The 23946-nt window shown below is 42.2% G+C and overlaps 1 protein-coding gene across 1 annotated transcript in view; it reads left to right on the top strand.

The window, feature by feature from the left end:
• Window positions 1–23946, top strand: part of ACAP3 (ArfGAP with coiled-coil, ankyrin repeat and PH domains 3) — a 308590-nt gene that overhangs the window by 233145 nt on the left and 51499 nt on the right. The window contains exons 15-20 of the mRNA XM_069241084.1: window positions 4253–4461; window positions 5177–5246; window positions 5394–5488; window positions 9202–9416; window positions 9980–10084; window positions 21429–21536. Coding sequence (XP_069097185.1) covers window positions 4253–4461; window positions 5177–5246; window positions 5394–5488; window positions 9202–9416; window positions 9980–10084; window positions 21429–21536 — 802 coding nt within the window. The remainder of the gene's footprint in view (window positions 1–4252; window positions 4462–5176; window positions 5247–5393; window positions 5489–9201; window positions 9417–9979; window positions 10085–21428; window positions 21537–23946) is intronic.

The raw sequence follows: 23946 nt of genomic DNA on the forward strand, positions 1-23946 counted from the left end.
GGCTGAAGACACCATTCTCAGATTCACTGGGGTTTTATAAACATGTGTGCTCTATGCACACAGCATTACTGGTAAAACGGATTTCTTGTGCTTTCCATAGCTGACTTCATTGTGTGATAGTTAGGACCAGTAGTCGTAATGCTTTAAAACAACATGAGACCATAGAGGAGCAGGAGCTGGGCTGTATGCGGCTTGGAATGCACAGCAAATGTGACTTGAAGATGAGATTTACAGCCCTGTTTACAACCCCCACTGCTCGAGCTGAAAGATCAAAGTAGTCCCTGAAAACATCATTAAATGGTGAGCAGCGTATTTAGATACTAGTTGGTCCGATCTCCTGGGAGGAGACAAAAAGAAAAAGGTGGGACAAAGAGACAGATTAACCAGTAGCAAGCAAGGATTTTTTTAAGGACACTGGCATGCACAGATCAAAATCAGTGGGTTGAGCTGAACCTCACAAACCATCTACAACAGCTCGCTAAGCTACAGCGCAAGCGCTGGCTAGGCTTGACCTAAAAAAACAAGCACTGGCAAAGCCAATAGGTCTTGCCTCTGGGAATCTATTGGCTTTGCGAGTGTTGTTTAGCCATGTTGCAAATGGCTGAAAGTAATGATAAAAAGCTTTATGACACACCAAGGCTTGACTGCGTTGTAACATTTTTTTTCTTGTGGCTGCTTGTTTTGTAGTAAAATATAGCAATAATCAATGTTCAGTGGGTTTCCTAGACCTTTTGGCCCCTATGCAATTGCACATGCTGCACCATTCAAATTATGTGTTTCTTAGACCTTTTTGCCCTTGTGCCACTGCTCCTGCTGCATCATTCAAATCATAGCCCTAGTGCTTGCATGGCAACTGCACTTGTGAATGCTTATTTAGTAGTAAAATATAGCAATAGTTAGTGTTCAATGGGTTTCCTAGACCATTTGTCCTCTGTGCCACTGCACCAACTGCATCATTCAAATCATAACACTAGTGCCTGCAAGGTACTGCAGTTGTGACTGCTTGTTTAGTAGCAAATTGTAGCAATAATTGGTGGGTTTCCTCGAGCTTTGGACCCCTGTACCACTGCACCCGCTGCACCTTTCAAATCATGGCCCTTGTACCTGCGAGGTAGCTGTGAAGACTGACTGGCCTTATTTGGTCCAAATAGTCAGAGACTGAAATTAATTAAATGTTGGAAAGGTTGGAGCCCTTTTACATTTATTGAGCTGTAAATCAAACTGTTGGAAAGGTGGGAGTTCTTTACATTTGATGATGCTTTGAAAAATTGAATAACAAATATTGGTTACCTGTGAAACAGTTTATGCTGTATTGGGATGGGCACCAGTAGTTTTACTTTAACTCACCGCCGAGACCTGGATGGGACACAAGTAAACCGAATCTGTGTAGTCAATAAACATACAACAAATATTTCCCAGAAGCAAAATGCAGTGGCCAGTTATGAAACTGCCCCCTGCATTAAGTTATCTTTCTGCATTTCGACAAAGCTACCGTGACCACAGCGCTGTCGTAAAAACTTGGAGTGAGTAAACCTGGAGCTCTCAGTCCATGCTTTACCTTCAAGGCCCGAGGCATCTGTGGGATGAGAATGGGCCAATTAGATGAGAGCAGCAGTGGGTAGTACCAGCTGCGCAGCGATGTAGGAGAGAGGTGGAGTCGGGCAGTGAGTGATAATGGGTGCGAATAATAGACAGAGGGGGTAGTCCTTTTGTCAAGCAGAGATAGGGGCAATTGGAGAGAGTGTTGAGTGGTCATAGTGAGTGAAAAGGACTGTTACTTAGAGTGAGTCCTAACAGTGCATTGGTGAGACTGGAAGACCGTAGGGGCTCTAAAACAGGTTTAACGCTGGGTACTATAAGTTACTGGCAAGTGTCATAGCATTTGAAAATTGTATCATATAAAATTGGTACACATTCTCCACTGAAAAAAAGTAACTAGGTCTGTGACAGCTTCCTCCTGATGTGCACAACGACACGATTTGTTATGTTTTTGTGGCACTATTATGCATAGATGATTTGGCACATTACATGTTGTAGCATTACTACAGACCTTTCTGAAGCTGCCATGTTTTGTCAAATGTGAATTTCTGGCCCCCAGAGGTAGCCGAGCAGGCACGGAGGTACCATAGCAACAAGAGTAGTAGGGTAGGTTTCCATCACAAGAAAAACACGCTCCCTGAGAAGACAGCACCTGACATTTGACCTTGATATTTTAATGCCCTTCAAATGAGACAAGATAAAATCAAGATTTACAGGCCTATTTATTACAAAAAAACAAGTTTGTTGAAGAATATTGTAAATACGCTTTCACATGGGGAGGTACAAACTTGAACTGGGGAGCCTAAAGCAAATAAAGCCAGCAAAGTTGAAGCAAGAAAACATGAGTTACAAAGACAATGGCAAGCAACTTGGAGAATGCATTCCCAGGTCATGTTTCTGAAACTCCACAAGATACATTTTGCATAACCAACACCTTTGCTGTCTGGTAGGCTGCGACCTAAAAAACAGAAAAGCTTGTTGAGGCTACAGCAATGTCTTTTGGTATTTTCACATACCGAAATGGTCTTTAGCTGTTCCTAACTTCCAGAGACAAGCTATAAACTCACTCAGTGTAATGGTTTCAAGCTCGTTCCCTGCCATCCTGTGATATTGGCCCTTCACCTGGTGACTGTGGGATGAGAGACGGCATTGTGTGACAGATGGTGGCATCATGCGAGTTGGCAGGCTTGAGGTGTATACCTGTGGTGGGTCACAAAGCACTCCAATTTACATCTTGGGAAGGGCAAGGTTTTTAGAGCTCTTGAAGGTTTAAGGTGGTTGTGAATGCAAATGTTCCTGTGGCCTAAATAGCGTGTTGTTTTGATGGATTTTATATATTGTTCTTGCAGTCCTTCTTAGAATATTGATGAATTTTGCAGCTGATTATTACGTTTCTTGTATCTTCTGCAGAGCCCTATGTAGGAACTATTTTGAAGAAAGATGTATACAATAATTGGTTTCAAGCATCTTACACAGATGATCGAAACCCTGCACAGCTTTCAGAGCAGAATAAATCTTATGTTTTTTGGCTACGTAGTTTTCTGGTGCTGACCAAGTAATTTGGAGAGCCTTTCAGTGTGCCTGGTTGAAAGGAGTGGACTTAAGTGGGGTCTTTATGAGATGCATTGGGTGCTGTGACTGGGGTTTGGAAGCATCCTCCACACATGTTGCGTTGAAAATCTTAGCTGCTCTTAATCAAGAGGGTGCAAAGCTATGTGAAAACAGATGTGATTCAGAAAGACAATGTATACCATTTCATTTTAAGGGACAGCTTGTCTCTTCTCTTAGATGTAATGTGATTTAGAAGTAGCCAGGTTTTAAGGCTTTCTAAATTTGAGAGAGCTGTCAATTATTTTTATTTTTTGAGGAATTGATTTCCTAGAGATTCGCATTTTGGCCCGGGAAAGTGCTGTTTCTATTGTAAAGCATTTTGAAAGAAGGAATGGTTGGAAGTTTGGCAGTAGGTGTGAAGTTTACACTGGAAACAACAGTGGCCCAGTACCTTGATTGGCTCAACCTGTGATGTATACAGGCTTAAAAAAAGATGTGCCACAGGCACCCAGTGTAGAGATTGGAGGGGTTGTGAGATATGGCCCTGGATGTGTAGTTTCCAGAGTTGTCTGGCTTCTGTATTCTGGATTCTTTCGAGCCTGTGAAGTAAATAGGAGTTCCAAGGTAGGGATCATTTGCACAGTTTAGACATTAAAGTACTAAGTCGATAGTGACCTTCACTCTTTTAAGGGTGGAAAAGTGGCAACCTAGGTAAATTAATATGCAGTAACGATATTACATGTTGTAGAATGTTCCTTTGGAGGCTAAATGGCCTTGTGTACAAGGGAGAGTGATTGGAGTCCATGATTAGCAGCAAATACCCCACACTTTTGTCTTGGTGTTTGGGAGAGGACCTTGTTCTTCCGGCCAGATGGAGAAGGATTATACTTTGTCGACTTTACACGTGTGGGGATCTGAGTTCGGAAGAGTTAAGCTTGAGGTGGTTTAGCATGATATCATATCACTGATGTCCCATAATGCCCCTATGTGTCATCTCTTCTTCTTCTCCTTTACCTAGAGAGATTCCTCTTATTTCTTTTTTTACTCCTAACATGTCTCACTCTTCCAAATGCCCTACGATGGAAGTTCAACATATTTTGATGTAATCTAACCTCCTTACCAGCTCATCTCTGCTCTCCCCATTTCTCTCTCGCCTCTACAGAGGTTGGACCGGACGGCATCTCCATCGACGAGCAGCATCGATTCTGCCACCGACTCCAGGGAGCGAAGTGTGAAGGGCGAAACCATATTGCAGCGGATACAGAGCATTGCTGGCAATGACCAATGCTGTGACTGCGGTCAGGTGGACCCCCGTTGGGCAAGCATTAACCTGGGCATTACACTCTGCATTGAGTGCTCCGGGATCCACAGGTAGGTAGAGGTCCCTTATGGCATGGAAGACAAGCCTCTTGTACATCTCATGACATCTGCCTTTTACAGTTTAGCACAAAGCCTCCTATGCTGTATACTGTTTTCAATCTTGGGAGGTCACATCATGTTTACCACACAAAGTCCAATCTCAGTCTCCTCATAGCTTACATGTTATGAAAAATTGTGGTGCGAGGATAGACCAATTCCGGGTTCTAAATAAGATTTTAATGTGAAAACTTGCTTTTTGGAATAAAATTATTTTTGTACTAAAAAGCCATTTTCATTCTATTGATAAATATTTTGGGCCAGTATTAGCTATTTAAAATATGGGTGTGTTGTGTACACCAAGCCTTCTTTGTAGCACATCATTTAAATATATTTCACGATTCCTTTAACTCTCTTCTTGTAGAGCAGCCCTTCTGGTACCCCCAAACAGAGCATGCCCTTGGGGTAGTGTTGACGGAAGTGGAGGATGGGCTGATTTCTCTTTGGTCGCCCAGGCTTTTTGTTAGAAATGTTGTAACATTTTGTTGCTGGTGTTCAGAGAGTTGTCCTCTTATCAAAGAGTTGGTTGATGTTCTTCTTAGCTGAAGCGTTTTTTTAATGCATGGCCAGCCACTGTGAGCCTTTGAATCTGTACGATGGTAATCACTGCTGTGGTATTTCATTTGTCTATTCTTCTTGGAGAATTTTAATTTAGAAATCCTTTTCATAGGAGTCTTGGTGTCCAGTGTTCCAAAGTGCGTTCCCTCACACTAGACTCTTGGGAGCCGGAATTGTTAAAGGTAAGTGCAGTTTTCATTTTCGTGCGGGGAGTGACAGTAGAGAGGTGCAAAAGTCTTTGAAATAAGATTGTCCTGTTATCATGGTGTCATCTGAAAGCAGATTTTTCTGTTGCTTTTTTCCCTCTGGATTATGGGTGCTCTGCACAGCTGATGTGTGAGCTGGGGAACAGCACAATTAATCAGATTTACGAGGCAAGGTGCGAAGACTTAGGGAGGAAGAAACCAACTTCTAATTGTTCCAGGTACAGTGACTTCCTTTCCATCAGCCTTTTTTGCTTTGACCATCCATACTTGTGGGCTTTGTGTTACCCCAGCTGTACAGAGAGAAAAGGATTTCATTTAAAATTAAAAAATAAAAATGTATGCTCTTTAAATTGAGTTCTCTTTGAGCGCTGATAGCCCTTGTGATTATTGCAGAACTAAATGTTGCTAGCTTTTACTTATTTCATTTGGCATGAAAGGGTAAGAAGATAACTGAATTTGAACTTGCAACCATCAGATTGCAAGCTCAGGTGTGCAGTGTTTGTCTTTACTCAGTGGACTACACCAAAGCTGCCTTATATTTGACTGTAAAAAGTGTCATATGTTTGAAGGTTATCATTTCAAAGTACTACCCTTGGGGGTTACAACAGTCCTTTCAGTGTTTACCAAATGCTTGGTGGTACTAGTCGTAGTACATAGTAATACATCTGTGGTGCATCAGTGTTCAAGTCTCTTCTTACCTAGACAACTGTCTGGTAAGGTGGAGCAGCTGAGCTCAGTGCTTGCTCTCTCAACAAGTTTTCTTACTCTTCCACACATTAGATATGTTCAATGACAGGCAATGCCTACCACACCAATGAGAGTGGACTCATGTCAAAAGCTACATTTACCAGATGTCATGTTCTCCGACTGTGAGACTGATTATGAAACAGTTGGAAATGATGGCATCTTGCATTGCACTTGCCTCAAGTACTAGGGGTAGACGTCACTCGTGTAATTCAGTGTAGTGGAATCCTGTGGAATAACCATGAAACTTCCATTAAGCTTCAATTAGGCGAGAAGATTAATTCAACATTTAGCGCTATTTCTTTGTTCAAAGATGTCCTCTTGCATCCAAAATGGACAAGAGGATGCATTGTGCCCTAAAAAGTAGTGTTTGAAGGGAAAAGAGCACGAATAGCGTGCGCGAGCAGCCACTCATGCTCACTAAATGTGATCTTTGTGTAGGATTTTCCCTCAAATTACTACCGACATTTAGCACTATTTTCTTAGCACAAAAGGCACCCTTGCATCAACAGTGGATGTGAGGATGCATTTTGCATTAAGAAACAGCACTAAATGCAGCAGAACACAAATAGTGAGTGTGAGCAGCCGCTAATACTTGCTAAATGTGCTGTCATGTTAGAATTGTTTTCTCCAAGTTACTCCTAATTACGTAAGGAGGTGTAATTGCGTAATTATCAGTTATTCTGCATCAAATAGTAATGCAAAATTTACTCCAATAATTCTAGCATAAGTGAAATTCTGCCCAGGTCTACCAAATACCCGATTGCACATACACCCGATACAATAGTGACCACAAAACAAACGCCTCCCTCATGGGATGGAGGATCAGTTTCCAATCTGGGGGCCAAATATGCTGCAGCAATGATACCTGCACATCAGTGTATCGGAACTAATGTCTTTTCAGCTAAGTCTGCATGCTGTTCACAACCTCATTTGCAACAAGATGGTGCTTATTTGCTCAGACAACATGACCAACATGTACATCAAATTACAACAATAGGGCACACACTCATCACAAATGCCCACACTTGCACAGACAGTTTGACAATTGACAATAAACACACAAATGAGAAATCAACACTCATGTGCTTCAACAATACTTTCAATGCTGGGAGACTCCAGATGTAGTCTTGTATGCCATATGTGATAATGCCAATATAAAAGCCCCGCCTCTAGTTACCCAAAACCACAATTCCTCCGAAATGTTTTGTGGATCAACTGGTCAAGGATATTTGCATATGTTCACCCCACCCCACTGCCACTCCTTCTACATGAAGTGAGGAAACTATGACAAGCACCAAAGATGCTAATCCCTATAGCTGCCACCTCGGCTCAGAATCTGCGGTACTCGCTACTACTGGAAATGTCAATCCTTCCCCACAAAGAGCTACCACTGTGCCCAGATTTCCTGAGGCACCAGCTTTTCACAGCTGCTGCACCGCCATCATCAGGACACTTCGGGCTGATAGAAAAAACCATCACAAATGTACCAGATATCCCACCCGCCATATTAAGATCTTCATAGGATATAATGGGATCATAATATGGCGGACGGGATATCCGTCACGTTTGTGAGAGTAGTCTCCTCTGCCAAGGTCTAAATCAGGCCCTCAATCTTGTGAGTTAACACCTGAGGTCCTAGAATTTGACTACCTACAGTTTCCCGAGGCTTGTAAGCAAATGCCAAAAGAAGCGAGGAAACCTACTGCAACATTTTACGTGGCTAAATGGAAAAAGATTTGTCTAGTATTTTACACATCAATTAGATTTTACCCCCTTTTTCCTCTCAAACACAGTCTAGTGACGAATGAGCTCTACACACTTTAGATGTTAAAAAGTCTTGCTGTACTACACTGCCTAATCTGTTAGAATGACCAAGAAGCTCTTGTTAGCTTTTGGCCAGCCCCATGTAGGAATCCAAATTCTAAAGTGGGCCTTGCATTATGAATCATACAATGCATTCAAGTTTTTTTATGATAGAGTCAAACACACACTACTTTATGTGCCTAAAGCACATTTAACTAGGAAAAAGCAGCCACTGTGGCTTTCGTAGGCAACATCCCACTCACAGACATTTGCAAAGCTGCAACCTTGTGTACCATCCAAACTATCACTAAGCAAGCCTGTTTTGACATGCTTGACAAAACCAATTTGGACAAACTGTACTTAAAACAGGATTCCAAATGTTTTCTGTTGATGCTCACAAGCCACTACATTAGGCAGAGGCCTTCTCCTTTTCAGTTTGTGCATCAGATGTGATTACAGCAGCTGATGCTGCACACAGACAGTGTTACTGATGCATAAGTCAGTTTGCATCTTGTAGTACTGAAGATCGACATGTGCCCTTCCACCCCACCGGATAGAAGTTTACACTAGGCCATCAAACACTCCTTCTAGCGACCCTGTTTTAGATGCATATTCCAATACCATCACACATACACTTTACTGCTTTGTATCTCTACACCCACTCTTACTCATCGGGGAAAAACACAGTCTAACGTGAAGTCTGTGGACTGTTGCATTGCGTGTTTCTGGGGCGCTATCATGAGAAACTTGGAAACCGAAACCTCTTCATTGAAGATAAACAACTTGCAAGATCCATGACCCACATTTGTCTCAAAGTTTTAAAAAGAAAGACTTGATTTGAGTTTTGTGGCCTTGTTTGTGGTACGTTGCTCAGATAATAAAACTATTTAGTTTCATACAACAAGGAAGATAGTGTAGAAACTGAATATTGAAACATCATAACCTATTTAATTGTAAGTTAACTATAATCCCCCAACCCACTTTTTCACTATTGAACCCCTGTAATGAGATATCCTCTGAGGTGTCATGCATCTAATTTTCCTGATATGTTAACAAGCAGAACATTTTATAGTATACTGTTTTTTGAAAGCAGCGAGTCGTTCTGTAACTGTGAGATTACTGTTAAGGTAGTCATGACCATAAGAATGAGTATAGCTCTTGCAGGTTGAAACGCTACATTGTAGGCTTTACCTCCATTGTCGCCTAACTGGTACATGCCACCATCTTACTCTTTCCTTGTAGCATCTAGCTTTGTCTGTTTTTACTCCATTAAGTGTCAATAAGAGAGAATATATGCATGCTTTGGCCCTGTAGGCCCAGAGATCAGCCCTTCTATATTGTCCGGTTCTCCTTGTTTTATTCAATCTTTTTTTTCTTCCAGGCAAGACAAGGAGGCCTGGATCAAGGCCAAGTTTGTAGAGAAGAAGTTCCTAAGGAAATTGCCCAATGGGGAAGGACTAGTTGAGAGTGAGAGGAAGCCTCGGAGGTGGAGCGTCAAGAAGTGCCAGAGGCATAACAGTTCCACTAAGGTACCAACAGCGCGCCGGAAGTACAGGCACGAGATGGGCAGTGCCTCTCCAGCTGCAATGTCGTCAGGTATTGTTGACCAGCCATCTTTCACGGTGTGATTTCTTTGTCTTTCTTTACCTGTTTCACCATCTTCAACCTTCTCCATCTCACTTACCAACTAAACCTCCCACCACCTTCTAAATGATCAGCCAACAGTTTCATCCTCATCACCTTCTCCACCTGTCTCTTATACATTTAGAATCTCCTGTTTCATCATCATCTGCATTGCCCGGTTCCTCCTTCTTCATCACTCAACAAACTCATCCGCCATCTCCATCCACCTCCAGTTTCCGACCCTACATCAAGACATCACCTTCTTCCTTCTCTGACATCTGCACCTGATATCACCTTTTATATTGCTTGTATCACGACCCAACCACAACACATGAACTGATTGGCTGTGTAGTGAATTAATGAGGAAATGCAAACATGTATCATCCAACCATCAGTGGAGTTCTGTATTGTAGAGGTACCATGGGTAGCTTCATCTAGGGGTGGCAGCAGCATATAGCCAAGCTTGGAGTACTTGATGAAAAGAGATGCTCTTTCTGCAAAAGTGACACATCTCTTTTATCTTTCCTTGTACACAGTGGCCACCCTAGAACGAAAGTTCCGTCGAGATTCCCTCTTTTGCCCCGATGAGCTGGACTCCCTTTTCTCTTACTTTGATACGGCAGCAGGGGCTGGCCCACGTAGTAAGTACACAGCCATTTCATTTGATCCCGTTGTTCCGTGTGGTTTGATGTATACCCTAGGGGAGCTCTGCTGGACTTTGATGTTGCTTGGGTTTATAATCCTCCTTGGAATAGCCCACGTGCAGTAATTTATAGTCATGCAGTCATTTATGGGCACATTCTCTTTGCATTTAAATGTCTTTTTATATAGAATATACACTGCAAGGAATCTCCTCTAGGCGCTTTTATGAAGCTTACAACTAATATGGTTCTTATTACCTGTACCCACCGAGAGTGCTGGGGACTAAAGTTGAACTCGGAGGCAACCATGCTCAGAAGATTTAGAGGTTAGTTCAGACGCCAGGTTCAATCTCAGTCCTTTGCCTCGGTGCTGAGCCACCAAAAGAGGTACCTGTCCTCTTTTCAATAGTTTCAATAGAGAGGGCATCTCTTTAGAAATCACCAGTTTTTTCCTTGAGTCACCGAACACCACCATTATTTATGGGACCTTAACTTTGTCCTGACACGACCTATGGGGCCTCAGTTTGATCCTTTATTCTCTTGCACATTACAGTTCCTCTCCTGGAAAGTGGCTTTCCTCATTACCCTCTTTCCCCCCTGCAGGGTTAGTTAACAGCAAGCTATAACTACAGATGATATTAACCAGCTCCAATGTCAACAAGCAGCTTAGAGGCTTGTACCCTGCTCTGGACTACAGCGACATCTTCTGTCAAAAACACAAAATGTGCCTTTTCAAAGGAAGGAACTGTTCTTTGTAGAGACAACCACTGATTACCATCGCCACAGGTGGAAATTTACACTGCCTGCTGTTAGTGAAAATACTCGCCAAAACATAGGTATAGCCGAAGTGACAACATAATGGCCTTCGACCCCTCTGTGTGACCCTTGAACGGGAAGTGCATTTTTTTTCAAACAGTGTTCATGGGAAAGCTTGGAGTTACAGCATATTCCTAGGAGTTCATAACGTGCAAAAATACCCAGCAGCTCAGCAAACTGTTCATTTTAAAAGACCATTAGTCAGTTTGGTGAGTGTTAGACTTAGGGAAGGTTACCCTATGGTAAAGGCTAGCGTGAGGGTCTGTGTAGAGAAACAGATGATCTAGTTCTGTTGATGTAGTAGTTAACTACATTGTGTACATACCTAGCTAGTAATAGGGAAATATAGTGGGTCGGAAATCTTTACCCAGATTGGCTTTACAGAGCCAGAACTTGAAGCGGTAACTTTTTCTAAAAAAAACAATTCTTGGACATTGCAAATCGGCTATGGTTTGCCCCTGGGTTGGCATTTGAAAGGCCAATACTCACGTGTGAATTAGTTCTCCTAGTTGTTCCATCGTGCTCCTGCTCTTGGATTACAGAATGTCAGACGGAAAGCAATCAAGGCGGTAAACTTTACAGGTCCTATTCATGTCTTCGGCATTGAGAACTAAAGTTAATACGCAGCGGCCTTGGAAGCTTAAGCAGCTCACAGTAAATGATATTAACTTCTTTAGTTTCATTTTTAATATTTTCAGGAAGTGATGAAATTACGCTAGTTATTACAGAGCCATAATATCTCGGATTATTTTGGTGGATTTAAAACGAGCATTCTGAAGATTAACATAAACATAAATTACATTTCGAATTATCATCTGGGTTGGCTGAATAAATGGCTAAGCTTATCCACCAAGTGCAGGACTTGGTCAAACATTTCATAATTCTATTTTAAAGTTGAAAATTGCATTTCTATAATTTTCTCTTAGCTGTGCCATTTCAAAAGAAAACAAAAAAATTAAATCAAGCAGAAATTAAAAGCGTCAATACCGTTATAGCAGCCGGAATTCCTGCACGTTACTCTTAAATTAACCCAACACGACTACACTGCAACGGTAAACCGGTATGTACCAGTCACACAAAATATCAGAATGTTATGTATATTTTCTGGCCTTTACGTCTCTCCCATTTACAAGTTGTGGGGCTGCTGCCCCCTGGTGCTATAAGAGGTAATCGCTTCCTCAGCAGCCGTTTCTAATCCACAAAATGGAGCTTTACACTCAAAGGAGATTTACCGTTGCAAGTATTTTAGTGTTTTAGTAAATATGTTCTCACCAAGGGGAAAGTATACACAAACATACAGACCTATACTTGTTTGTAGGTATTCACAAACCGTATCCTTACCCATTCCGTGGAAACGGTCAGAAACGTACTTATTCCCTTCGAGGACAGGAGTAAATGATTTTCCAGGGTAAGAATTGGCATGGATCATCCACAAAACTAGTGGAAGATGTTTATCCTCCTGAAAAAATATTTCTCAAGGTGAAATAAAAGTTTTTGCATTAGCAGTTATAAACATGTATGTTTTCAATGTGAAAATGAAATTCACAAAAAGATTTTCATGCTTTTCAGTTGAAGACCTGGCAATTCAATGAACCAACCTACCATAGGCAGGGCAAGGCACTGCTCCTTGCTATGATACATCATAGGTGATAGTGCGCTTTACAAATACACATAATATAACTCCTGGTACCCCTTCGGCTCTCACAGGTTTCCAGGAGCACACATTGAGAGCGTTATGAAGAGTGCCTAATTTATGCTTGTTGATTCCGGTGCTGAGCACCAGCACTTATTTTTGAGGGCCGGGCCTTATTCTTCTGCCTCAAGCATTTGCTGTGAGCAAAAGACACATATGGGAACGACAGAAGAAGGGAAAAACGAAAAAGTGTCACAAAGGGAGAAAGTAGAAAACTGCTAGAGTGAGCTGAAGGGGCAGGGAGTGACTTTATATGGATTAAAGAGGCCCGAGATGGCTTCAGGATTACGCCGCCTCAGTATTCCGTGTTCCCGCATTTAATTGCAGCAGCCACATGTTTAAGAGGGAGGCTTTGGTCACCAGCACGTTTTTATTTACAAATTAAGCACTTATTATGAATCTCTAGAAGCCTAAGCTATGAACCCATCCGAAGTAGTAAATCTGTGGCTGTAAGATTTAGACCTGAAAGCTGTTAATTTGGTGTTTTATGTTTGTTGCTAAAGTAAAGCGAGGAGGCCTGAGAAATAAATCCTATTGGGCCTAATTTCCCTAAGGATCCTGCATTCCATTTCATGTAGTTTTCTACCAAGATCACCACCGGAGGGTCTTGTTCAATTTTAAGTCTCATTGAGCTAGAAAGACGTACTCGATTGGCTTGAGTGTACCTGCCTAGGCCTCGTAAAAAATCAAAACCTGCCATTGTGTGTGTAGCTTTTGATCAGTCTTGTCTCCTTTCCTTTTTGTTCATGATTAAGAGCTAAAGAACAGGACAGAGCAGAAAAAGGGTGCTGTCAACTCAAGGGAAGCTAAGGAGTTTCATTGAAACATTCCCTCTGCAAACTCTTGAAAGATTTGACACAACACCTTATACGCCAGGTGGATCTCAGCTGGTGAGGCTGGGAGCTGTGAAAGAGTGAATCGTATCTTCAAAACACTCTAGTGGTACCCAGATCTTTGTCTGTCATGAGGAGCATCTACAGTTCGAATGACTGTTGACCAGCAAGGGCAGTTGACAACCTTTCCATACTTTGCCAATGCAGGAGTCTTCACAAACTATTGATACATTTGCTTTCAAATCACTAAGAAACAGAGAACGGCTTTGTAGCATCCAATTTTCCTTGCGATGGGAGAATATTAGCAATGTTGTGATTGTGAATCGCAAAGTCATTTATGGCACCCTTTGGAATTTTCAGACATTGAGATTTTTTTTTCTCCCTTGTAATAATGTCACTTTCCCCAGCAGAATCTGTGTGAGGGAGAACATTTTTACTACATCTGCCCTTCCAATACTCAAACGCTTGTTAAGATGCACACAACTAAGGATGTTCTTCTTGTATTTCATCTAACCATCGGGGACACTAGTTCTGCATAGCGTCAGGGTCTGAAACCTGTACATCTTCTCAGTGTTCCTCGATTGTAGCCATTCCAGTTGTTACTGATATAATGCTTGACGCCACTGCCCATGGGTTTAATGGAGCATGAGACCGGCATGCCAGATATTACTAAACACCATATCAATTTTAGGAAGAAAATCAGATTTGGAACACCGTGGGTCATTAATTAGTTAGTGAGGGGATGGAAAGGGTCAACAGACCGATAGATGCATAACATGCAATGTCTTACCTTGCTGTTCATGAGTGCTGAAAGGAGCTTCAAGATGAAGTACAAACTATGACCTTGTGCAAGAGCTCAGGGTACCACTGCCCCTTCCCTATGAGAGCTCTGCTGCCTCAGACAATGGCCTGCTTTCAAGATGCTTTGTTTCATACATTTACTGCACTTGTGACCTGATTCCAGAATAGTTCACCTGTGTACTTCAAATGCAAATGAATAAATCAACGTTAGATAGCTCATCTGAAAAACAAAAACATATTTATTAGTTCTAGGCTTTTGCCTACGGAACTATTGTGTCTCTTTCGTGTCTAGAGAAGTAAATATCTGTTGTTTAAAAGGTCATCAAAGCCCGAGCTTTTGTCGACTCGTGAAGCGCCTAGAGGTGATTCAGCCCATCGTGCTTTACCACATAAACTTAGTGGTGTATAACATTTCCCAGACATATGTAATGTGGATTATATACGCATGCTGTGTAGATTTAAGAAGAATGTTTTAAAGTCTTGAAGTGTTCTCTTTCTTGAATGGAAGTACAAACTCTCAGGTGGGGAGTTTATGTGCCTGATGCATTAGCAACTCTTTCACCCTTTCTCCTCTGTTTTCCAAACCCAAGTGCAACCGCCTGGCACACCTAAACCCCGCGCCCACCCAGCAGGCACTACCCCAGTGTTCGGACCCTCTCCCAGCATGGCTCTCTCTCGTTTCATGCGCCTCCTTCCAGCATGGTTTAAAGTACCGTGTAAAGGGCATGTCGAGCATGCTCCTTTATTAAACAGCTTTTGTGGCTCCTTATCTCCTTTCTGTTCTTGTTTTATAGTGTGGTTTGCGTTTCTGATGGAGGGTTAGTGAGGCATTGTGAACAGTTCTGCAGCCTGACTGAGCTGTAAATTCAGGCTTTGCAGAATGTTGCTATCTAGTGGTTGGCTCTGTCATTGTAATCAAACATTTGCTATAAACAAGCACAGTTGCCCTCATCCTTAGAAAAGACAGCGGTCAGCATCAAGGCAGTCATCAAACAAACAGAAAATACAACCACAACATACAATATTCTGAATCTGTTCGAAGTCTCTCCAGGTAGCTGATCTCTATACAAATCTCTGTCGAGGAAAGCCCATCCTTTATTGCACTGGGCATGCAAACGAGAGCTATAACCGACAGAAGAGGTCACATTAAAAGGTAAGCATATGCTTAACTGTTCATTATGCATTTTTTAGGAAGATCACGCACAATAGCATTTAGATTACCATGTTGATAGCTGTAACACTTTTTCTTATAAAGAGAAAAACCAGCAGGACAGAAATTTGCATTCAAATACCCACAGAAGGTGCTTGTAGTGGAAGGCTTGTTAAATGTACAGGCCAGAGATATTTGGGTGCATAATTCCTCCTGTATTCACGACTGTACAGACTACTGTCAAAATGTGTAGCTGTTGCACCCTATGGGGAAGACCCTCAGCCATGGAGTGGGCCAGCAATGTGAACTCCTGGGGGCGTTGTGCAAGGAACACTCCCTTTTCTCTTAGCAGCCGGCATCTCTTAGCTTCTCTGCCATGTTCACGCTCTCTTCCAGTGAATTACCGTGCAGAACCGGTGAACTGAACAGGTTGCACTGTTTAACTTCAACATGATGGTTCTGATGCAACAACCAGATTTCTTGCCAAAAGTCGTTTTAGACTTTCGTGCAAAGAAGACAGTTGACTTTTTTGGTACTTTTTCAAAACCACATGTACCTCTGGAAACCAAGTTTCTTACCTTGGTTGAAGAAGGATTACTAAGCTGGTTAGTCCTTATTTACAGTTTGCAGGCCCATGGTTCACAAATCCTCACACATCACGCTGCCAAGCAGTGCGACCCATAAGACAGTAACCAGACGTCAGTGGTTTTCATGACCCTCTTGCACGTCATGAAAACACTTCCCATGTAGGCTCAAAACAAATCAACACTCCTAACCACACACCCCACATGGTGTAGCTTGTAACAATTGTGTACCCCACAGAGGGGTTGTAACCACTTTACAAATGTTACAATACCTTACAGTACAAAGTTGCTTTAAAGAAATACTGGATGGGAGCTTGTCATTAAGTTTGTGATGTTTTATGCCATGTGTTTCTGTAGATACACATGCTTAGCATAAGTCCGCCATCTAGTGTTGGGCTCAGAGGTGTGCAGAATGTTTTTCTTCGAAGAAGTCTTTCAAGACACGAGGTATGGCGACTCCTCCTCTTGCTTGTAATGCGCCTGGTCCTTGACATATTTTTTTTTTCTGCTATCGAGTTCAGGTGTGTGCTTCTCTGCTCCGCTCAGTATCATTTCCTACTACTGGGCCTTAAACATTGGTATTGCTATTGATCGCGGTTAATTAGAGATCTACATCGGACGTATGTCAATGGATGCCCTTTGGGGCAGATTTTCATTTTTTTCAACGTCTTGTCCATGCCATGCCCATCTGGTGATGGAACAGACCCCCTTCAGATTTTGTACATGTTGCTTCTCCAAGTTTCCGTACACAGACCAACATCTGGTGTGTTTCTCCGGACCACCAGGAATCTACTAGCGAGGCTTGCTAGTCAATGCCAGTAGAAGAAAACGCTGCATGATCAGCATACAAGAAGGCTCGGGATGTCCTGACGCACCATCAAAGACACTCCAGACATATTTTGGTCATCTGGAAGATCTAATGTTGATCAGCCGTGAAGATTGTCATTCTCTTCAATAGTGGAACTCCAACAATCTTCTAAAGCAGTGGTTCCCAACCTGTGGTCCAGTACCCCTTGAGGTCTACAATGCATCCCTAGGGGGTCTGTGACTGCTTAGAAAATTAGCTAATATTAACAAATTAATAAAGTGTATGTAAATTAAATGGCTAAATGTACAACTGAAAATGTTAACACCTACTGTAAATGTCAAGGAATTTGAAATTGGAGGCTAAAAATTAAATTTGTATCCTCAGATTGATTAGTGGGAGCAGTGCAGGTGCATCAAATTGAATATGGTATGGACGATGTGTGACTTCAATTGAATTTAGAAAAGCTTCAAACTTCCTATTAATTTTTTTCTTTAATTTTATTTGTTTGAAAATTCAATAAAATGTGTATGCATATGTGTCTGTGTTCGAAGGAATGCTTTTTTCTGTATTTTTTGTGTATTGGTTTGCGGTTCATATAATCAACAATGTTTAGGCCTGGGTCCCAGGATTCCAGTAATGCTTCAGTGGGGATCCCTAGGTTGCAGTAATTATAAAATGGGGGTCCTCAGAAGTAAAAAGGTTGGAAACCACTGTTTTAAAGGGACAGCCTTTTCTGGACCCAGTACCGCGGAGAACCATAGCAACGGACTCATCACTCACGGGCTCTGGATCGCATTCACAGGAGCTGACTGTGCAGGGACATTGGACACCCAGTCAAACTCATCTTCATATCAGTCACCTAGAGCTGCTAGCTGTTCATCTAGAGCTGAAAGCATCCCTTCCTTCCTCACTTCAAAGTCAACTTGGTTCTCATCAAAACAAACATGTCTACCATGTACTATCTACAGAAACGGGGGGCACCATGTCACCTCAGCTACCTCAACTAGCCCAGATAATCTGAAGGTATGCTCTCAAGCACAAAATTTACCTTTTAGGAGAGTACATTCCTGGGGTGGACAACAACTTTGCGGATCTCCTTAGCAGGAGATGACAACAAGTATACGAGTGGGAATTTAACTCACAAGTTCTCAACCTATTCTTCCAACAATGTGGTCATCCAGACATAGATCATCTATTCGCCACAGCAGAGAATGCCAAACGCCCAAACGTTGCCTCCTGGTTCCCACAGCCACAGTCCAGGGGTAATGCACTATAGATGAGTTGGTCAAGGATATTTGCTTATGCTTTTCAACCTCTCTCACGGCTTCCATTTGTGATTTGCAAACTTTGGCAGACGTCTCTGACCCTCATCTTGGTGGCTCCCACGTGGGCCAGGCAACCATGGTTCTCCACACACCTGGAACTCTCAGTGGTCCTGCACCAGGTACTTCCCAACCAGCAGGACCTTCTAACGCAAATCCAGAGAACAGTAAGGCATCCAAACCCCAGATATCTCAAGCTTGCGATCTGGCTTTTGAGATCTTAGAGTTTGGATATTCAAATCTACCTTAGCAGTGTGTGGATATTCTTCAGGTAGCAAGAAGACCCACTACTAGAACTTGTTACACGGCAAAGTGGAAATGTTTCATTTACTATTGCCATTCAAAACACATTGATCCTTTAACAACTAATGCTCAAATCATTGCCTGCTACCTAGTTCATTTACATACCTCTTGTTTAGCTTTTACTTCCATAAGGCTACACCTGGCAGAAGTCACTGCATATTTGCAAAATAGAGAACACACTTCAATATTTAAAATTCCTGTGATCAAAGCTTAAAAGAGTTATCCCTCCTAGGGTCCTTCCAATCCCTTCTTGGAATTTCAACATTGTATTATCAAGGTTACTGGGTCACCCATTTTAACCTATTCGTACATGTTCCTTCCATTTCCTGGCCTGGAAAATCACATTTCTTATTGCTATCACTTCACTCAGACGTGTCGATGAGCTTCAGGCATTAACTATAGATGAACCATTCTTCCAAATACATAAGGAAAAAGTGCCAACCTATAATCCCTACCAAAAGTGGCCTCTCAGTTCAACTTAAATCAGTTTAGTGAGTTACCAGTATTATTTTCCCAACCTGACTCAGTTGCAGAAAGCTTTACACCCACTGGACATAAAAAAAGCTCTTATGTATTATATTGACAGAACTCAGTAATTTAGGAAAACACAATAACTTTTTGTTGCATTCTCTAACCGACATAAAGGAAGAGCCATTTCTAAATCAACTATTTAACGTTGGATTGTAAAATGTATCCAGACTTGTTATGCTAAAGCCAAACAAACTCTACATATTCCACCTAAAGCTCACTCTACTTGCAAAAAGGGAGCTTCCATAGCATTCTTAGGGAATATACCCATAGCTGACATGTAAAGCAGCTACATGGACTACACCACACACATTCACAAAACATTACTGTGTAGATGTTATGTCCCCGTCAGCAACCTAATGTGGGTCAGACAGTTCTCAGAACTTTATTTCAAACAAATGCAACCAACACAGGTTAGCCACTGCTTTAGGATGAAAACTTCTGTTCTGTTTATGCTAAGCATGTGTATCTACTGCCACACATGCCATCAAACGGAAAATGTTAGTCACCGAGTAAGCATCAAGTTGTGGCATGTAGTGCTGTAGATTCACAAGTTTCCACCCTCCTCCCTGGAAACCTGTCTTGGTTGCAGTTATGAACATTAAAAATGACATTATTTTTGCATGGCCACCTCATTAGGATACATCATCCTAACCCTCCACCCTCACCCACCAAGCGGAAAACAATCTTACAATGGAGTTGAGGACTGTGCTCATTGTAAGCAAGAGGAGGAGTCACTATGCCTCGTGACTCGAAAGACTTCTTCGAAGAAAAGCAACTTGCACACTTCCGAGCCCAACACTAGACAGCCGACTTTTGCTAAGCATGTGAATCTAAAGCTCTACATGGCACAAACAGATGCGTATTGGGTGAGTAACATTTTCCTAATACCTAGTGGAAGTTCCCCCACACAATCAAAACTGTTAAGATGGAATTTGATATCCTTTAAGGTCTTCCATCAAATCATAGAGGTGTGCATTCAAGGTACAGAAGCCACAGCACCATTAATTGATAGTATAAATATGTCTTCAGGAAGTATGTCACATGGACGCACGGTGCTCAGTCCATGCATTGGTCACCCATTACTGCCTTTATTCTGCTGCAAAACAGGAAGCTCCTCTGTCCATGGTTGGTTACTTCAGCCTCTAAGCCAGTAATCTAAAACAAAAGGTACTTTGACTATTTAATGTAAACCATGTAATTCTACGCCATACGTGTGATACATCAGAGAAAGTTTCATACTCGTAAAACAGCAATTTGCAGCATCAGACATGTTATAGATTAATATCCACTCTTCTTCTTCCCAGGAGGTGATTAAACTTTAGCTGATGTTGCATGATATATTGACTGAGAAATCTGATGAGATCAGATTGTTGTGTTGCAGGTGTTATCATCAAAGGTGTCTAGTTAGAGACAATGACCACTAGGCAGTTTCTATTCTATTTTAAAAACGATTACAAATGCAATCACTAGATGTCAAGATTATGCAAACCATGTGACCTATAATTGATGCCAAGCCGCAAGTCAAGTGTTACAGGTAAACATCTGTAGCTTTTTAAGTGACATTTTACCATTTTTATTTCATTTTCTTTTTTTCCCATGGATTATCATTGGTGGTTCCTGTTGTATCATTAAGAAGGGAAACTTGCAATCTCACTTCCTCCCAGACTCACCTTGCTATAAATCCCGTAGCTGCCCTTACTGATGTGACTTCAAACCAGGAGATCCCAGGCTGCGGTTACATCACATCACACATCACACTGCAGTGACATCACACTGATAGCTGTCCTTACTGCAGCGTCATCACCCTGAGATGTGCCGTCAAATCCGCAGCAGCACACTGGCAGCTGCACTTCCTTCAGTGACATCACAGCAGAAGCTTACCTTTGACTGCACTGACTTTAACCTGGTATATGGCCCAACTGTAGTGACATCATGCCGGCAGCCACTCCTAGAACAGTGACATAAGGCTGAGAGCTGCCATCACTTTAGCGACATCACACTGGGATCTGCCTTCAGTGGGTGGCATCAGGCTGGGAGCTTCCATCATTTTCATGATACTGCTCCAGCAGCTGCCTTTTCTGTAGTGACATTCCACCTTGAGCTAACCTTAATGCAGTGACATCTCATTGGAAGCTGCTTTCACTGCAGTCACAGCACACTGGAGGGTTCACTGGCTGTGGAACCTTCCCTGCAGTCATGTTACACTCACACCTGATTGTTTTACAGGAGCCACTTGTGATACTCTTTGAGAAAAGTGACTACACATACAGAATGGGAAATAATCTTGCGGAGATGCAGCAAAAATGGCATACTTGTCTTTATTGAGGGAAACCAAACCAAACTGATAAAACAAAAGACAGAAAACATATAAAATGTGTAAGGGGCAAAAACAGTAAAAAGCTAGATTGGTCTTTCAGGGGAATATGTGCTTTAGAAAGGGGAGGGTGCGCGAGTGGAGCGCCATGTTGTAGCGGTGACGCCTCACTTACACCTTCCTCCTCAGGTGGGAGCCATGTCCCTGTGCAGCTCCCTCTGCCCTCTGGCCCGTGGACTGGCAGCGGCAATGGCCTTAGCCCCGGAGAGAGCGGCTTCCCGTTCCTCCATGCTGGAGGTAAGGTCTGCAGCAGCAATCGGCGTTAAAACACACCTCATAGAACTGGAGTGGGAGGTTAAGGAGGGTGTGTGGTTCAGCAGCTGAGAAGAAGGTAAGACTGTCCCAAGTAAGGCCAGAGGTCGAAGTGCATTAAATAAAAAGTATGGAAACTGTGAAGCGGCATGTAATGGGAGCGGGATGAGTGAGCGTGGGGCGAGGTCAAAGGTGTGGCTAAAAAAGAAAGTATTTTGTAACTTTTTTTGGTCTTTCTCCTTAAGATAACTACATGTAAAATAACTCACAGCTTAAATGAAAAACAAATGCAAGTTAAGTTAATCAGTGGAAAATGCACTATCGCACATCAAGAAGCCTCTATTTATTAATGCAGTGCAGCAGTCTGTGTGTAACCAGAGAGCGGCAGAATTGAAACAGGTTGGGGAAGTGGATAATAGTGACTTGTGTTTGTTTAATGCTACGAGAACCCTGTCTGTGACGGAAAGCACTGTGAATATGCAAGTCATTATTTTAAAGTTACTTTGCACACAACAAAAAAGGCTGCTCCACAAAGATCAAAAAGGTTTAAGATAAAAAGTGCTTGCGAAGTATAGATTTTAGTAATACCCAGACTGTACGCAGTGCAATTTTTTTTTATAACTATAACTGTCATTTAAAAGCACACACTTTACAAGTAACTGGTAACTCCCTTGCAGTACCACTTAAAATGATTAAGGGCCTGATTCATTTATTGGCGAATGAGTTACTTCATCAAAACAGTGACGAATATCCTGTCCGCCGAAATCTAAATCCCATTATATCCCACAGGATTTCGATTTTGGTGGACAGAGTATCTGTCACTGTTGTGACAGAGTAACTCGTCTGTCTAAATCAGACCCTAAATTTGTGTCATCACGGAGCTTAAAGTGACTCTATCAATTAAAGCCAATACCGGCCTGCAAGCGTCCTTCACACTTACAGGTTGACCACTTGCGCATCTTTATATTTCTTTCAAGCAAGCAGGCACTCAGGCAAAAATGTGTGTTTCATTTTCTGCCTCTCCCTCAGTTTCACAGCACAGGGGAGTGGGCCTTACACTTCTGTTGAAGCATTTGGGCTGTCTGAATTAACCATCCCGGGACGGTTCTCCTTTCAAAAGAAGCAGGGCAACTGGTTTTCTTGAATTAAAAAAAGTATGGGTACGTCGTGCCACTTCGGCCTCTGAGTAAGGCTGTGTGTTTACTGAGCTTTGCGTTAGTTTTCCAGCCACACTGTGTGCCTTTTAAGACAGAATGTTCATCTTTAGTTTATTATCAAAATAGTCAGAGTTCTTGAGCTTTTCCTGTGAATATACTACATTGTCTCTGAACTAGGAGTGTATTTTTTCCTTTATTAAAGGCCTGTAACAGATGCCTGGGTATGAGTCATAAATGGTCAATATTTCTTGATCCTTTCCTACAAATTCTTGAACGTGATCTACGCCCTTCCATTGATTATGGCAATAAGGCGATGGGCTGGTTTTCGCTGTATCCTCTGCCTCAGAGCTGCTTCTAGCAAGACAATACTTGTCCCTTAGGTACACTTTAAATCCACTTTCGTTATTTTTTCAACTGAAAGCTTGTTGACTATGAAGCCTGAAGACTGCTCTTCTTTAGTCAGTGTGAGAAGGTGCCCTTCTCAGAACCTTGGAGTGTGAGGAAAATTAATATGCTGGAGTTGAATATGTAGACCCAGATTTACTAAAGCGATATGCTAGTGCAGATCCTAGCAAAGCAAATCGTCACAACATATCACAAATTTATCTACCATCCAGTCCAGATGGCGCTTGCACTATAAAGGTGTCTTTTTCTCAGCACAAAAACCTCTATGCACTGCTTTGTACCAAGGGTGGTTACTGGGGCAGATCAGCGCAAATACCCAATGTGTTGATGTCAAGCCCAAACTGTTAAGATAGCGAGACTAGGATGTAGGTAAAAAATTAACATCTCATTGAAGTAGGAGAAATGTGTTTGTTTCTTAATAAACATGCATTGCATGTGTGCTGCAGTGCACAGCACAAATCCAATGCATGCATTACTTCTAAGTTTATTTGAGAGGAATTTGCCCCGAAATGTTATGATTTCAGTACAAATCCTAAACTAGACAGTATAACCCAGCGCAATGCTAAATTGTGCAAGGCAGCCTGTTTATGTGCCATCGTCGTGGATGAAAGGCCAGTGTTAGCTTTGCTCCATGCAGCGTAGCAGAGCATATTTGGTTGCTGTGCTATGTTGCTAGAAACCTCCCTGTAATTCCCTATGCGAAGATGGTCGCAAGTCTGCTACATACGTTTTGCACCTTGTAGATGAGTGGCTGACCCCTCAGAACATGTAAGTCCCCTATCCACAAACAGGGCCTGCATGTTCTGGGAGGTCCAGGCATCCTATGAACCTGA

This window comes from Pleurodeles waltl, chromosome 6 (genome assembly GCF_031143425.1).
Source record: "Pleurodeles waltl isolate 20211129_DDA chromosome 6, aPleWal1.hap1.20221129, whole genome shotgun sequence".
In the NCBI taxonomy this organism is placed as follows: Eukaryota; Metazoa; Chordata; class Amphibia; order Caudata; family Salamandridae; genus Pleurodeles; species Pleurodeles waltl.